The 13,631-nt window shown below is 53.8% G+C and overlaps 2 protein-coding genes across 3 annotated transcripts in view; one reads left to right on the top strand and one right to left on the bottom strand.

Annotated features, from left to right (window-relative positions):
• Positions 1 to 4,167, bottom strand: part of LOC109310694 — a 23,305-nt gene extending 19,138 nt beyond the window's left edge. Inside the window, exon 1 of the mRNA XM_019535995.1 lies at positions 3,580 to 4,167. Coding sequence (XP_019391540.1) covers positions 3,580 to 3,781 — 202 coding nt within the window. The 5' untranslated portion in view covers positions 3,782 to 4,167. The remainder of the gene's footprint in view (positions 1 to 3,579) is intronic.
• LOC109310690 (meckelin-like) overlaps positions 1 to 13,631 on the top strand; it is a 24,465-nt gene that overhangs the window by 6,781 nt on the left and 4,053 nt on the right. For both annotated transcript variants that reach the window (XM_019535985.1, XM_019535984.1), the window contains exons 9-20: positions 1,817 to 1,934; positions 2,775 to 2,865; positions 3,482 to 3,538; positions 4,183 to 4,281; positions 5,614 to 5,712; positions 6,822 to 6,920; positions 7,591 to 7,693; positions 9,503 to 9,633; positions 10,626 to 10,766; positions 11,238 to 11,318; positions 12,460 to 12,576; positions 12,885 to 13,001. In XM_019535985.1, coding sequence (XP_019391530.1) covers positions 1,817 to 1,934; positions 2,775 to 2,865; positions 3,482 to 3,538; positions 4,183 to 4,281; positions 5,614 to 5,712; positions 6,822 to 6,920; positions 7,591 to 7,693; positions 9,503 to 9,633; positions 10,626 to 10,766; positions 11,238 to 11,318; positions 12,460 to 12,576; positions 12,885 to 13,001 — 1,253 coding nt within the window. The remainder of the gene's footprint in view (positions 1 to 1,816; positions 1,935 to 2,774; positions 2,866 to 3,481; positions 3,539 to 4,182; positions 4,282 to 5,613; positions 5,713 to 6,821; positions 6,921 to 7,590; positions 7,694 to 9,502; positions 9,634 to 10,625; positions 10,767 to 11,237; positions 11,319 to 12,459; positions 12,577 to 12,884; positions 13,002 to 13,631) is intronic.

Raw genomic sequence — 13,631 nt, 5'->3', positions numbered from 1 at the left:
AGATGTCGGAAAGCCCACGTGTGCCCCTGGACTGGGGAGCTGGCTCGTGTTGTGCGGGAGATTTGTCTCCCGCTGGCTCCGGCTTTATCTGCCGTGAGAACGATGCTGTCGGTAAAATTCCCATCCCTGTGTAATGAAGCCTTAGACCGTTCTCCTGGAAAAAAACCTTTCAATCAGAATTTCCTGTACCCAAAAACGTGCATGCAGTCGGGCACCTCATTTGCATACACAATTACCAGATGCCAATTGGGTATTTACACATGCAAATGCCCGTAATGCTCCTAGTGTCGCCTGCACAAATTAGCTGTACAATTATGCGTGCCGGGCCGTGATTGCCTTTTTTTTTTTGGTGGAAAATCAGGCGTTGGAATTAGACAAGTTGGTTTCACTTTGCAGTTTCTCAGACAAGAGCATTTTGGATTAATCAAGCCTCTTTGATCACTTTTTTCCTGCTCCTACTTTACAGACAGGACACTTTTGTTAAGTGATTTTCCTGGAGGCGCTGACAACCAGTGCATTGGCTGTAAGGCTTGCTGTGATGAGAGCCAAGTCTAACACTGACTTGCTGTGAAAGCTTTGGAAAGTCCCTCGGCTCCAGGGTGTATGACTTAGGCTTAAAGAATGGCCTATTTATCATCCATAATGCTGCTGCCTAATCACTTGCATGTACAGCTAGTATATGTGCTCATACAGTCGGCATAAAAATATGCACACGATTTAGCCATATATATGCACAGGGAGTTTTATACGTGCATTGTGATTTGCAGTGAATGGACCGCTGTGCTTTTAATGTCCAAAAGTTCAGAGCACCCGGCTTAGCATCCTGGAGGTGCTGCTGTAGCTACAAGCTGCAGAATATAAGGTGCTTTATTTATCAAAGTGCAGCCTTAAATAAAACGGCTGAAGCCACTGGTGTAGGTAAGAGGGCTGCCATGTGGGCCAGCATTGAAGGCATGGTGAACATAGAGTAAAATGAGGGATTAATTGCCATCAGCAGATTTAACACACAGAAATTAAGCTGAGATTCCCATGTGCACATTCAACTTACACTTTCAAGTATCTCCCAGAAGCGACGTGTGCTGTCAGGCCAGCGAGGGTCAGGGCTGGGGCACCTCCTCCTTGCCCCAGCTTTGTGGGCCGAGCTGCTTGGAGAAGGCAACGCTTGCCTTAGGGAAGGGAGAAGCAATCTGCACTCATTTTGGCCAACTTGTCCTTTTATTGTGTGCAAATGCAACATTTTTTTTCACCCGAAACTTTCCCTTGTGGTAGAAAATCGTGAATTTCCAGCCAGAAGTTGCCCTTTGCATAATGTCTGGCCCTTCCATATTGCAGGGTCCCTTTTCAGTCTGCACAGGAGGAGCTTCCGCAGGAACAGCCCAAACCTGATCCTGCAAATGGGGCAGCATGCAGAAATCCAGCCCAGCAAGGACCTCAAGGGTCTGGTAGAGGCAGAATATGCTGCTCTTCACTGTATAATTTGATTCCTTCCAATGGTTTTGCTGGGGGCTGCTCTGCTGAATAGCTCTGTGCATCTGCTAAAGGGTGTGTGTGCGAGAGAGAGATGGAGGATTGCTGGCGGAGGCCCCACTGCCTCCCCTACTGTATATTAACAGGCTGTCGGGGAGGCTGTACAGGTTGTCAGTGGCCGCGGGCTGTGCGAGTTGTAGGCTCTCATCCAGCCTAAGGGCGTGTGGCGCCTGGATAACAAGCCACTCAGCGCTCATAAAATTCGCAGCCTTTCTCTGCTCCCGTCTCCTGCGTGGCTGCCTTCAGCTCCTAAAAGCACCTGAACTTCTGCTCTGTGTGTTTCTTCCAGCCGGCTTGAATTCACAGCCTCTGAGACGCTTCTTCCTTGTCGACGGGCTCTCGGGCAGAACAGGGAACCTGGCCAACCCGCCAGCATCTGTTACGCTGGCAGTGGATCTGCTCCTCAGGTAGAGAGCAAGAGGAGCCTGCAGCAGGCAGGTGCTGGATCAGCCTTTTCGGCTGCCATCTGGGTGCATGTACACGACACGAGATTTCCCGTTTATGCCGCCGCAACTGTGTTTGCACTTCTGTGTCTCTCCCTCCCCGTGTCTGTTAGCAAGCAGGCACGCTGCAGATGCTTTTCCAGGAGAGGACGGTACAGCTTGGTGGCAGGCGGGTACAACCAAGACGCAAGGGATGAGGAGCTGGGAGGGAGGGAGGCAGACAGTGGATCAATCTTTTTTTTCCAGTGCAAGGGAGAGACGGCAACTTGCAGCAACCTTGCTTCCTGTCAAAGTTTAATTAAAATGCATTGTGCAACTCCAGTTAGGGGGTTAAAATAGCACTGGCCTTCTCAGATACAGGGGCATATAGCTCTAGCCCCTGGGGGAGTTTGCAAGGGGCTGGTCTGCTTTCGCTGGATTTTGGACCAGAATTGGGCTCCTCTTGTGATTTCATGATGCCCACGGGACAGAGACGCAGATGCAGCTCCTCTCTCTGGACAGCAGCTCAGCTCCACTGGCGTGACTGCATTCCCATCTACCCTGGGCCTGCCTTTACCCACCCAGCCATCCTCCCCGAGGACATCGCGTTCTCCACATCTCCACCTGCCTTAGTGCTGAGATTCCCCATCCTTGGCGTGAAAAGCATTCCTGCTCCCCAACACGTGCAGCACAATTAACTCCCTTCCCTCTGCTCGCTTCCTGCCGAGGTTTAATTAAAATGCATTGTGCAGCTCCAATTAGATGCTCTGTCCCCCGGATAACCCCTCTCTGGTTTCTTTCCCTCCTTACCACTGGCTCGCCCAGCATTTACCTCCCAACCAGTAGCCCTGGAGACCAGCCTCCTTTCCTGTTGACAGTGAAGTACGCAAGGCAAGAGAGCACAGCAATAACGCAGGCAAGTGCGGGGCACGGCAGGGTCCCCTTGGCGGGCGCTGCTGCAGGCGGGGGGAGAGCGAACGAGGCATAATGTGAAACGAAGCAGCTGAAACAACAAGACCTGCTTGACTTTCCTTTGAGCTCCCCAGCGCTCAGCAGCTGTTGCTGCAGCAGGTGATAATTAGAGATGGGAGCCAGCTCTGGATGTTGTCAGGGTTGAGGCTGAGTTCAGATTTCGCCTCTCCTCCCCTCCCCGAGCCCAGGAAGGGAGGCAGGGAGGGCAGCCAGCTTGTCCTGCGTGCCATGCAGGGCACGGGCAGCTGGGGCAAGGGGCTCTGGCATGCCGCAGCAGGCCGACGCAGGACACCTGAGCTGCAGCTCTGCGAGGGGTCGTCTGCCCCGGGTGGAGGGGGTGGCCCTGGGAGGAGCGGCAGTGTCTGATATCAGCCGGGGACATTAGTGGACTTGAGACACCAGGCCACCGACTCCATCCCTGGAGCCTTGCATCTCAAGTCTCTCTTGGAAAGCGTTGACCGAAGTTCCCAGGTCACAGTCCACCCAGATGCTCTGCTGCCCATGGGTTTTTCTCACCCCCGTTGCACTCATGCCTTCTCCCTGCTTCTTGGCCCCTGCAGGTGTCCTTTGCTGTGGCCTACAGCCAGATCCCAGAGGCATCCCAACAAGTCACCGTTGTGAGTCAAACAGTTTTCACCCTCTGCACTGGGTCGCTGAGGGATGTCCGGAGGTGGGAAATGCCCAGCAAAGGCAGGAAGGCTAGTCCAGGGCATGGGAGGGAGGACGCTGAAGGTGGCGGGCCTTACCAAGCTGCATGTGGTCAGTGTTAAGGGAACGCAGAAGAGCCCGTGAAGGGACCTGGCTAGGATGGGAAGGACTTGTTGACAGCATCTCCCAATGCTCTCAAATCCGGCTGGCATGTTGCAGATCCAGAAAGGTGGTGGAGAAACCACTTTGGAGGCATCTTCCTAGCTGCTTATGAGACCCTGCAGATGTCAGCTTGGAGAGTCAACATTTCTCCACCAAAAGTTTAGCTGAAAAAGTCCCAACCAGCAATGCAAAGGACTCAGAGCAGGCTGGACTGGCAAACCCTGCAGGGGACTTAGGGGCAGAAAGGATCATTAGGACCCTCTGAGTTCCCGCAGGGCTTCGCTGGGGTGGCCCTGGGGTTCGGGTGTGTAACTGCTGCGGCACAAGACCTGGGTGCGAGTGCATCCTCTTAGGTTAGATGAACGCTTAGCCACTTAGCAGGGAGTTGGACTAGATGCGTCCTCCTGAGGTCCCTTCCAGTGCTGCGGTGCCTCCTTGCTTTCTCCGACAGATAGCGCTCGCAGTCCTGGGGTCGCTGGCAGCCTTGTACGCCTTGCTGAAGACCAGCAGCTGGGTGCGGAGGTCTCGCCTTCAGAACATAGGCCTTGTGGTAAGGAGACTGAACGTGCTGCATCCATGCCTGCACACCGCATCCTGCTGCCTCCTGAACGGGGCAGGCAGGCACGTGACGGCACGTGACTGCTCTGCAAATCCTCGTCTCCCTTGCTGTGTCCCAGCTGAGTTATCTCAGTGCCATCTTTCGGGGGTTTCCTCAGTCCTTGCTGCGCTGTGGAGCTCTGGAAAGCTGAAGCCAAGCTACCCCTGGCTTGGGGGGATGTGCCCACATCTGTCACTTCCCCCAGCGAGTGAACCCCACTCAAAGTGCCCTTTCTTTCTCAGCCCTCCATGAACTAGTGGTGTCTGAACATCAAACCTCAGCGGGTACAACCCCCACCTTCCACCATCAGGCATAGCGCTGCCAAGATACAGTATTGCTGCATCCAGATGCAATGCTTTGCTGGATTGCACTGCACTCCAGCAATGCAATGCAAGCCAGCTGCATTGGTCCAGATGCAGCTTTGCTGGCAGCAGGACCCTTCTGTGGGCTCATCTAGTGTCCTTTGGGGGGACATTACGGATGCACCAGTTGACAAACTCCATCTGCTGGTGTATGCTGTAGCTCCACGAGAGGGCAATGCTGCCCTAGCTACGCCAGCTCAGGCTCGGTGATGGGGATCCTCTGTTCTAGCCAAACACCACGATTTGTGTCCTCCCCTCCTTTCCCCTCAGCTCTCTGGAGGCTTACTCCTGCCTCCTTGCTTCCCCTGCCCCTCTGCATTGCTGCCTGAGGCCTCTTCAGCTTGTGATTCACAGGACAGAGCACAGAGGCAGGAGGAGCTAAGAGCTGCACAGAGGAACAGGGGACCCAGCAAAAGTCAGAGTGCCAGGGCATTGGGGGCTGGTTATTTTCCCCCTCTGATTTTGCCCACAGGCCCAGGCCCTCTGGGATCTGGGGAGGGGTAAGGCCAGGCTTGCAGGCAGGTTGTGGGCTGGCTTGCTAATCCCCCAGTTCATCGTGAGCTCCTCAGATGGAAAGCATTGGAGGGAGAGGGACAGAGAGGAAATGCCCCTGTCTTATTCTGGGAAAGAGCTGCCCACACTGCCTCTCCGCCGAGCCGTCAGCTGCTCCCAGGGCCCCTGATTCACCTGCTCTGCGCTGATGTCAGTGAGACATCTGAGCCTCTTGGTGCTGACAGGCGCTGTCTTTTACACCAGGACTGGAATTGGCCCATTCTCCGTTAAGCTCCCTGGGTTTCTCCTGGGAGGAAAGAGGATGTAGCTTATAGCCTAGCATCTGACCCAAAGGCCAGGATCAAACTAACACATGCGGCGTGGTTTTCCCTCCTCGCGATTACTGCCCTGCTTCTTTCTCCTTCCACAGGTCATTATCAAGTTCTTTGCCTTCTTTGCTGGGTCTCTAGCCAATGCCTTCTTCGGGGTCACCCTGAGAATTGGGATTTACTGGCTCATTGCTTTCAAGGTGAATAATAGCTGTGTTTCTTATGTGGGTTGCGTGGCCAGGTTATCCCAGAGCAACAGACTGCAGGCTGCTATTGCAGGGAGAATAGGGGCTAGTTTGAGGAAAGGGCCCCGCAGAGATATTCAGGTATCCAGGTATGCCTGGATCTTGGGGACACAGGACACGGTTGTCAGCATGGCTTATACTGGTGCACAGTTCCTACAGCTTTTTGTGGGGTACTTTGCCCCCCCAGAGCAGAGTGACTCACCTCATAAAGGCAGATTGCATTGGGGTAAGCCTGCAGCAGGTGAAGTTGCACTTACACTTAGACCACACTAAGAACACTTAAATCGTGAGCGTCTGCGTGTTAAAGCTCGTTAACTCCTGCGAAGTACTCTTTGCATATCTCAGTGTTATGCCACTTCAGGTGAGGGTTAACTCTGGGCCGTGCTACCTAGCTCGTGTTAGGGTAACTTCAGTCGGCTCCATGAAATGAGCAATCTGCAGTGCTCTTGCATCCCAGGATGCACTGCTCCTGCCCCCCCTCCAGACAGAGCAGGCATGGAGCCCAGGTGTCGTGACCTCTAGCCATGCCCCTAGTCACCTGCCCTCTAGTGGCAGGTCAGAGCCGTGCAGGGAAGAAACGGCAGTAACCCTAACGTGTGACTGCTCACGGCATGTCCTTACGTAACGTTTCACAGATCGAGTCTGGTCTGTGTGTATTGTGTAACCTCACCCTCGCACGTCTGCATTTGTGTAATCCCTGACCCCCAGGGATAAGAGGAATCTCTCGCCGGGGCAGGAGCAACCAGATGTCTGAGGGTTAGAGCAAGGTCTGAAAAAAGCAATGAAAGAGCATCTATCTCACTGCTCTGGGGAGATCAGGGGAGCCGTGGGATGGTTCCCTGAGGCAAGTGTCAGAAAACTGACTGCGTGGGTTATTTAAAATCTGCCAAAGCACGGGGGAGCCGATTGCAAAGACATTCAGCCAAGTTGCACCGGAGCAGTTCTCTGTCAGTGCGTGGCGCGCAGTCCCCAGAGGGCAGCCACAATCTGCAGGAAATGACCAGGCTGGATATATATATTTTTGCACCCTCTTCTCTTGACAGCATCTATATCTGTCTCCCCAGGGCCAGCAGTTTTCGGCAGTGGGGGTCACCCTGCCTCCAGCCGGCAGTCAGCTGGAAACCAGCTTCATTATCTACCTGTCCTGTGCTTTTGGGTTGAAGGTACTTATGACAGGGAGGAGTGGGGATGGGTTTTCCTAGGCTTATGGCAGCGGGGATGGGTTTTTCTATGGCAGTACTGATCCTACTAGGGAGGAAGGCCAAAATCCTGGGGGAATACCATTGCTGTGGGTTTCCAGCCTGTCTGAAGCCAAATGCGCTGGAACACTTCTGGGGGAAAACCCCCTCCTGTTATGAGCTTAAAGAAGAGCTCTCTGCTTTGGAGAGGCTCAGCTGGGGCTGCGACGCCTGTAGGATTCCCGGCCGCGGTTCTCACCAGTTATCTCCAAACAAACAATCACATCTGGCTTGCGGCTGATGGCAGCTCACCAGGCCCCTTGCTGGTGCCCGGGGCGGATCAGATGAGCTCGTAACCCTGAAGCCACTGCTTGTTAGGTCAATGAAATTGGTTTGGGGGCTGGGGCACACGACTTATGAGGTGAAGCTGAGGGAACTGGGGTTATTTAGTCTGCAGAAGAAAAGACTGAGGGGGGATTTAATTGCAGCCTTCAGCTCCCTGACGAGGGGAGCAGGTAGAGATGGAGCAGGTCAAGGAGTCTCCAAGTTGGCATGTGCTAGCTCCAGCACAGGGGGTGCCGGGGTGCTCCGTGTGTCCGTATCCCTCTCAGCCAGGGGGTAATGGACCCACCTCTTCTGTCTGCCTTTGCTGCAGGCTCTGGACCTGCTCCACCTCCTGATCACCCAGCTAACCATCTCCATCTCCCTGATAGACTGGGAGAGGCCCAGGGAGAAGCCAGCACTCCGAGCAGCCCCAGGTCAGCTGCAGCTCTTCGCTTGCTCTGCTCTCTAAATCCTCCTGAAACATTGGTGCCCACTGTGCATTCTCCCATGCACACTTATACATGCGTGTGCACACACATGCACATGCATATGCACTCATGTACACGCAGGCATATGTTCCCATGTGCACATGCATGCATGTGTAGACACATGTGTGAATACACACATGCATGCCCATGCACACACAGTGCTCTAGCTTGTCACCAGGTAATTTCTGCTCCTTTTTAGAGAACAAAGTGCTTGATGATGTTATATAATGTGCATGTTCCAGCAGTATAAATGGGACCCTCTTCGGTCCTGCTTTGCTTAGCCACCGAGGAAGGCAAGAGAGAGACTTAAGTCTAGGGAGACGGGGAGGCTGGGACTCCTGGCTCTGCACATGGTTTGTTGTGCTGTCTCGGCCAGGTCAGGACCTCCTCCATAAGCACCATGCTCACACTCACACGTGCCAAAGCTCAGGCAGACCACGCAGCACATTTTGTTTAGCCACATGCATGTGCCCTGAGCCGCTGCCACGTTCTCCACCACAGACAGGTGCTTGGTTGCATGTTCAGGGCCTCTCTAGCTGAATCCACATCCTCGTTTTGGGGCATGGACACGTGCTGAGGAGGAGTGAGTGAGAGGGGCTCACCACAGGTACACCTGAAGAGGTTGTGAGCCCCTCCATTTCCACGTGCCCAGCTTAGACACCCTGTTGAAACTCTGACCCCATGGGAAATGAGCCAGTGGTGTCTGTAGGACCAAGATTTCACCCTGGTGGTTGCATTTTCAAGACACTTGAGTGCACACAGCTCCCATTGACTTTGGCTGGAAACTCATGAAAAGAAAGCAGGAGATCCTGTCAAATGCACAAAAGTGATTTAGAGAAGAGAGACTGAGGCTGAGGGGGGGATTGAATAGCAGCCTTCAGCTCCCTGCAAGGTGGCTGCAAAGAGGATGGAGCTGGGCTGTTCTCCGTGGGGGCAGATGGCAGGACAAGGAGCAATGGGGAGTTGAGGTTGGATATTAGAAAAACTTTCTGATGAGGAGGGTAGTAAAGCACTGGAACAGAGGTGGTGGGATCGCCATCCTTGGAGGTTTTGAAGACCCAGGCAGACAAAACCTTGTCTGGCAGGAAGCAGTTAGGGCTGGTGCTGCTTTGAGCACGGGATTGGACTAGGTGTGACCTCCCGAGGTCCCTTCAACCCTCATTTTCTACAATTCTATAATTTAGATACATGGTCTAGTTCACTACAAGGAGGGCTTGCACCCCTAAGTGACCTGGGTGCCTTTGGAAATCCCACCCGGGGTGTCAAGATTCAAGCTCCCATAAATGAAACCCATGTCAAATACCGGGCTTGTGCCCCGTGTAGAGACATGCTTGCTTTTTTAGCTGCTGGGGTGAAATTTTCAACCAGCTTCCAAATGAGCTTTCACTGTTTTACATGCACAATTTTAATTTTAGCATTCATAAAAAAAAAAAGGGAGAAAAAGCCCCACAAGCCTTTCCTGCTCGGTAGATGTGGACTGCGACATCCCCAGTGCTGCTCGGGGTTGGGTTGCCGCTGACTTAGCTGACCAGCGCTTGCAGAGCAATCCCAGCTCCTGGAGGCATCAGTGGTGGTTTGACAGGAAGCTGGTTTGAGAGCCTCCGTCACCTCGGTGCATAAGGGATTTATATCGGGAGGAAAAAATTAATGTAATGGAAATCCACGTTTAGCTCCGTGCTTTGCCAAGAGCCCTCTGAGCTCGTGCGCGGCGTCGCAATAAAAGGAATGGGAATCAGCATGGGGCTTTCCTCTTAGGAGGCCGGCGGGTCGCTTCCTCTGTGAGCATCTGGAGAACTTTCCTGGTCGCCAATGAGTGGAACGAAATCCAAACGCATCGGAAATTGAATCCGCTGCTTCAGCTGGTGGCGGTGCTGCTTCTCCTGGAGGTACGGGGGAGATGGGAAGGGACACCTGGAGCAAGCGATGTGGCACTGGGTCCCCCGCAATCCTGCGGCTCTCCCGGGCTCACGACCACGGAAACGAGCCATCCCTCGCGTGAGCACCGCTGTCACCAGCTCCGATGGCACACAAACCGGGTCGGTGAGGCCTGCTTGGGGGATAGCCTGAGCTCTGAGCAAAACTGCCGGCACAATGAGGCGTGTCATAGTCTAATCTGGTCTTTAATGATGCTGCGTGATTTTGCGTGGAGAACTGCGGCAGCTCAGTGCGTTATCCCCGGGGGGCTTGCAGTTATTTGATCCAGTTATTTGATCTCTGCGCGCCGGATAAAGAGTCTGCTAGGTCTGGTCTCCGGTGCAGAAAGGAGACAAAGCTGGAACGCAAGCTGTGCAGATGCCGGTTTGGCTGCGTCTGCCCTGGTTAAATGTTTCCTCTGTGGAGACTGGGATTCCCCAGCTTGGGGCTCTGAGTATGGACCCTTCAGAGCCGAGATGCAGAAAAATCCTCTTTCTGGCGAACCCAGAAACAAGCTCTGACTTTCATCCTGCCCTTCCCTGCTTCTCGAGTAACTGGGATTTTGTGCAGCCACACAGGCTTTGCATTCACAAATTAGGCAATTAGCAGAACGCCTCATTTGCATGAACAAACATTGAGGGTCTTCTTATTTATTTTTTAATGAGTGCTAAAATTAAAATTGTGAGTGTAAAACAGTGAAAGCTCATTTGGAAGCTGGCCGAAAATTTCACCCCGGCAGCTGAAAAAGCAGGAACGTCTCTATGCAGGACCCATAATCCCAGTATTTGAGTGCCTGACAGGAGAGTTAAAAATTCAACAATGCTGCCAGGCTTTCTGTAACCTCCCAGGATTTGTCCTGATCCGTGATGATTTATTTGGATGGCCCACGAGGTACCAAGGCTTGTTTTCAGCGCAGCTCAAGGAGGGGTTCAGGGCCACGTTGTGCACTGGTTTCTGTTTCCAGGTCGTGGGCTTGAAGCACTTGGCGTCGCGCGACCTGACTGTGAATCTGCACCCTGGCCCCGACTCGTACGTGGCGGCGTGGAGCCCGATCCTTCGGTTTGGGATCTCTGCTTCCCTCTGGATGGCCGTGGCAATTGTGCAGGTGAACGACTGCCTGGCTGGGCACAGGCACATTCACACTCCTGGGCCCGGGCTTTGATTGGGATGGGGCAGGGCACCGCAAGCCTGGAGAGGGTGTGGGTTGTTGGCAGAGGAAAGCACTTAATGTTTTACCTGATGGAAGTGTCTTTAACCAGGCTCCCTGTACTGCCCTGTGGAAGCAAGACAGAGTTTAGCAAAGGACGTGCCCAATTATGCAGTTCCTCCCCCAGGCAGGATTTGCTTTCATTCAGCCTAATATTGCTCGCACAAGCATGACCTTGTGCGAGACTTGAACTTGCACCTTTTTAGGCCCAGACACAGAAGGCATTTGCCAGCGAGCCAGAGCACAAGATAACGCAGGGGTTTCGAAAAAGGGGGGGAAGGAGACTGCTTTTCCTTGCTGCCGGGCCTGGGTTATGTAAGATGTCTGCTGAGTGCGGGCAGTGCAGCTGCTTGCTGCTCTTCCTTGCAGATGGTGTTTTCCATCGGCGTCTACGAGCGGTTCGTGGAGGACAAAATCCATCAGTTCGTAGACCTCTGCTCCCTGAGCAACGTGAGTGCTGGGCAGCCGGGCCGGCTCAGGAGCGAGGTCACGAGCTGTGAGCTCGATCTGGCACCGGCGCTGCTCCCATGCAGAACAGCTGAACATCTGGGCTGCTGTGCGGAGAGGGGAATGCTCCAGCTGTCAAAGTCTCAGCCCTCGTCTCCCCAGCACCGGCCTCCCTGGCTAGCCCCGAGCACTCCCATGCCCTCCTCTCCCTTCCAGCTGCCTCCTTCTCGCCCTGGCCGCCTTGGGTGTGTGCACAATTTATGCGTGTACCGCATTGTGCCCGCACAGGTTTGCACACCCACCTTACTGACCTTGTCCACATCCTGCTGGCTTGGCAGGCTTGCTGCTGCTGGTTTGCACCCTTGAGAGTGCCAGTGCTTTTCACGCCAGCCCAGCTGATGGCCTGGCCCCAGACAGATGAGCGCAGGGCCTGGTGAAAACTCCCACCCACTACCTAAGCTTAAGTGCTGCACTTGGCTTCTCCTTATAGCGCATCACGTTGCTTCTCCCAGTGCCTGGAGGCATCCATGCCATGTCCTCCTCCATTCAGGGCAGAAACGAGTCTGTGCTAGGAGCACATAACTTTCTCTACCCTTCCCCATGCTCCATAACTGCTCTCTTGCCCTTAGCTAACTCACCACCACAGGGAAGATGAAGCTGCCATGAGTCGTAGCCTCTGGTGTTGCCTGGGTCTGCTAAAAACATTCCCGGGGGGGTCAGTGTCCCCATGGTGTATGTTTGGGAGGGGGCCTTGCACCTTAGGGCAAAGCATACAGCAGACACTTGGCCTGGCCCTGTAGGACTGTGATTAGTGATTACTTAGGCCAGGGGGTCTCAACCTTGTTAGGCTCCAGATCCCCTGTGGAAAATGCCAGCTTTTAGCTTTCCCTTGTTTTTGACAATGCAAAAGTAATACAGGAAATTCCTTTGTTGCAAAGAGCCCAGAAAGGCACAGCAGCTCAGAAGGTTTTTGATACACTGAGTTCTTGTTTGAAATCTGGGTTTGTCTTGTGAGTCACGTGCAAGTGGTTGCACACCCAATCGTGGGAATATTTTGCAGTAACCTTGCAAGGATCTCCCGATCCAGGCACCTCAGTGGAGAATCACTGACCTTGGTGCATGCTCCCATTCTTCCAATGTACAGGTGTCCATCTTCATCCTGATGCACAGATGCTACGGGTTTTACATCCATGGGCGAAGCGTGCACGGCCAGGCTGATGTGGGCATGGATGCCATGTATGCCTGCCTCCGCAGGGAGGAGGTAAGCCAGGCCCCTGGGGCTGCCCCGCTGCTTCTTCTGAAGGTGCTTGTCTGCTTGGGGGGGCCACAGCCCTGCTGTAACCTCTCCCGAGCCTCGGAGGAATTGTTATGGTGTTTCTCATGCTCAGTTCCTCCTCCATTTCTAGTTTCCCTTCCTTCTTCTGCACCCTCCCGGCATCCCCTGCATGCCCCATCTGGAGGCACCTTGCTCCAGATCAGGCTGTGGGTATTTTATCTGGAAGTCCAGCTTGGATGCCAGTCACAAGCATTGTCTTTCCAGGATCATGCCTCCATTTCCCTCCCTGGCAGGAGGATCTGTGCCCTCTGAGAGGCCTGGAGCCCAACTCCGAAATCCAGACCTTTGAGGTGTTCCTCACCGACAGAGTCCGACAGCTGTACGACAAGATAACGCAGCCCTTCATGGAGGTACCTTCCTTTCCTCGGGCTGTGGGGATTCATTCCTGCTGGCTTCTCCCTGCTTCTCTTTGCAGGGCTTGGTGTTTAAATCTGCCAGCTCTCAAGGGGCGTCTGGCAGGCGCAAAAGAAACCTGCATTATTTCCCGACCGGCTGCTCAGGCTGGCAGTGATAATCATCAGAACGTTTTCCTACAGAACCAGTCCTCAGACACACGATAAACTCAGCTCTTCCCTGGTTTCAATAATAGCTTGGTATCTCAGCTGTGTCCCTGGTTGCAAAAGAAAATCTCTTTCTTTGCTGCTTTTTATCTCCATCACCATAAAGTATAAACTCAGCGCAGCCGGCTCCCCGAGTGGCCCGACAGAGAAGAGTTCCCAGCTTTCGAGGTAAAGCTAGGGCTGCATCTAAGAGTGGGGACACCTGGCATGGCCTTCACCCTGTTAGCAAAGTGAAGCAGACACAGCATGCACAGCTGTACACCGGGCCAAGTCGTTCTACCCCAGGGCAAAGTTATCCCTCCGAAAGTGTCCCTATACCCAGGTGCAAGTTACCCCAGGGTAAAGTTAGCCCTCCAAAAGTGTCCCTATACCCAGGGCAAAGTTAGCCCTCCAAAAGTGTCCCTATACCCAGGTACAAGT

This window comes from Crocodylus porosus, unplaced genomic scaffold (genome assembly GCF_001723895.1).
Source record: "Crocodylus porosus isolate Cpor-Errol unplaced genomic scaffold, CroPor_comp1, whole genome shotgun sequence".
NCBI classification, from domain to species: Eukaryota; Metazoa; Chordata; order Crocodylia; family Crocodylidae; genus Crocodylus; species Crocodylus porosus.
Note: the sequence above shows the minus strand (reverse complement) of the source record. Positions and strands in the feature narration are given on the sequence as shown.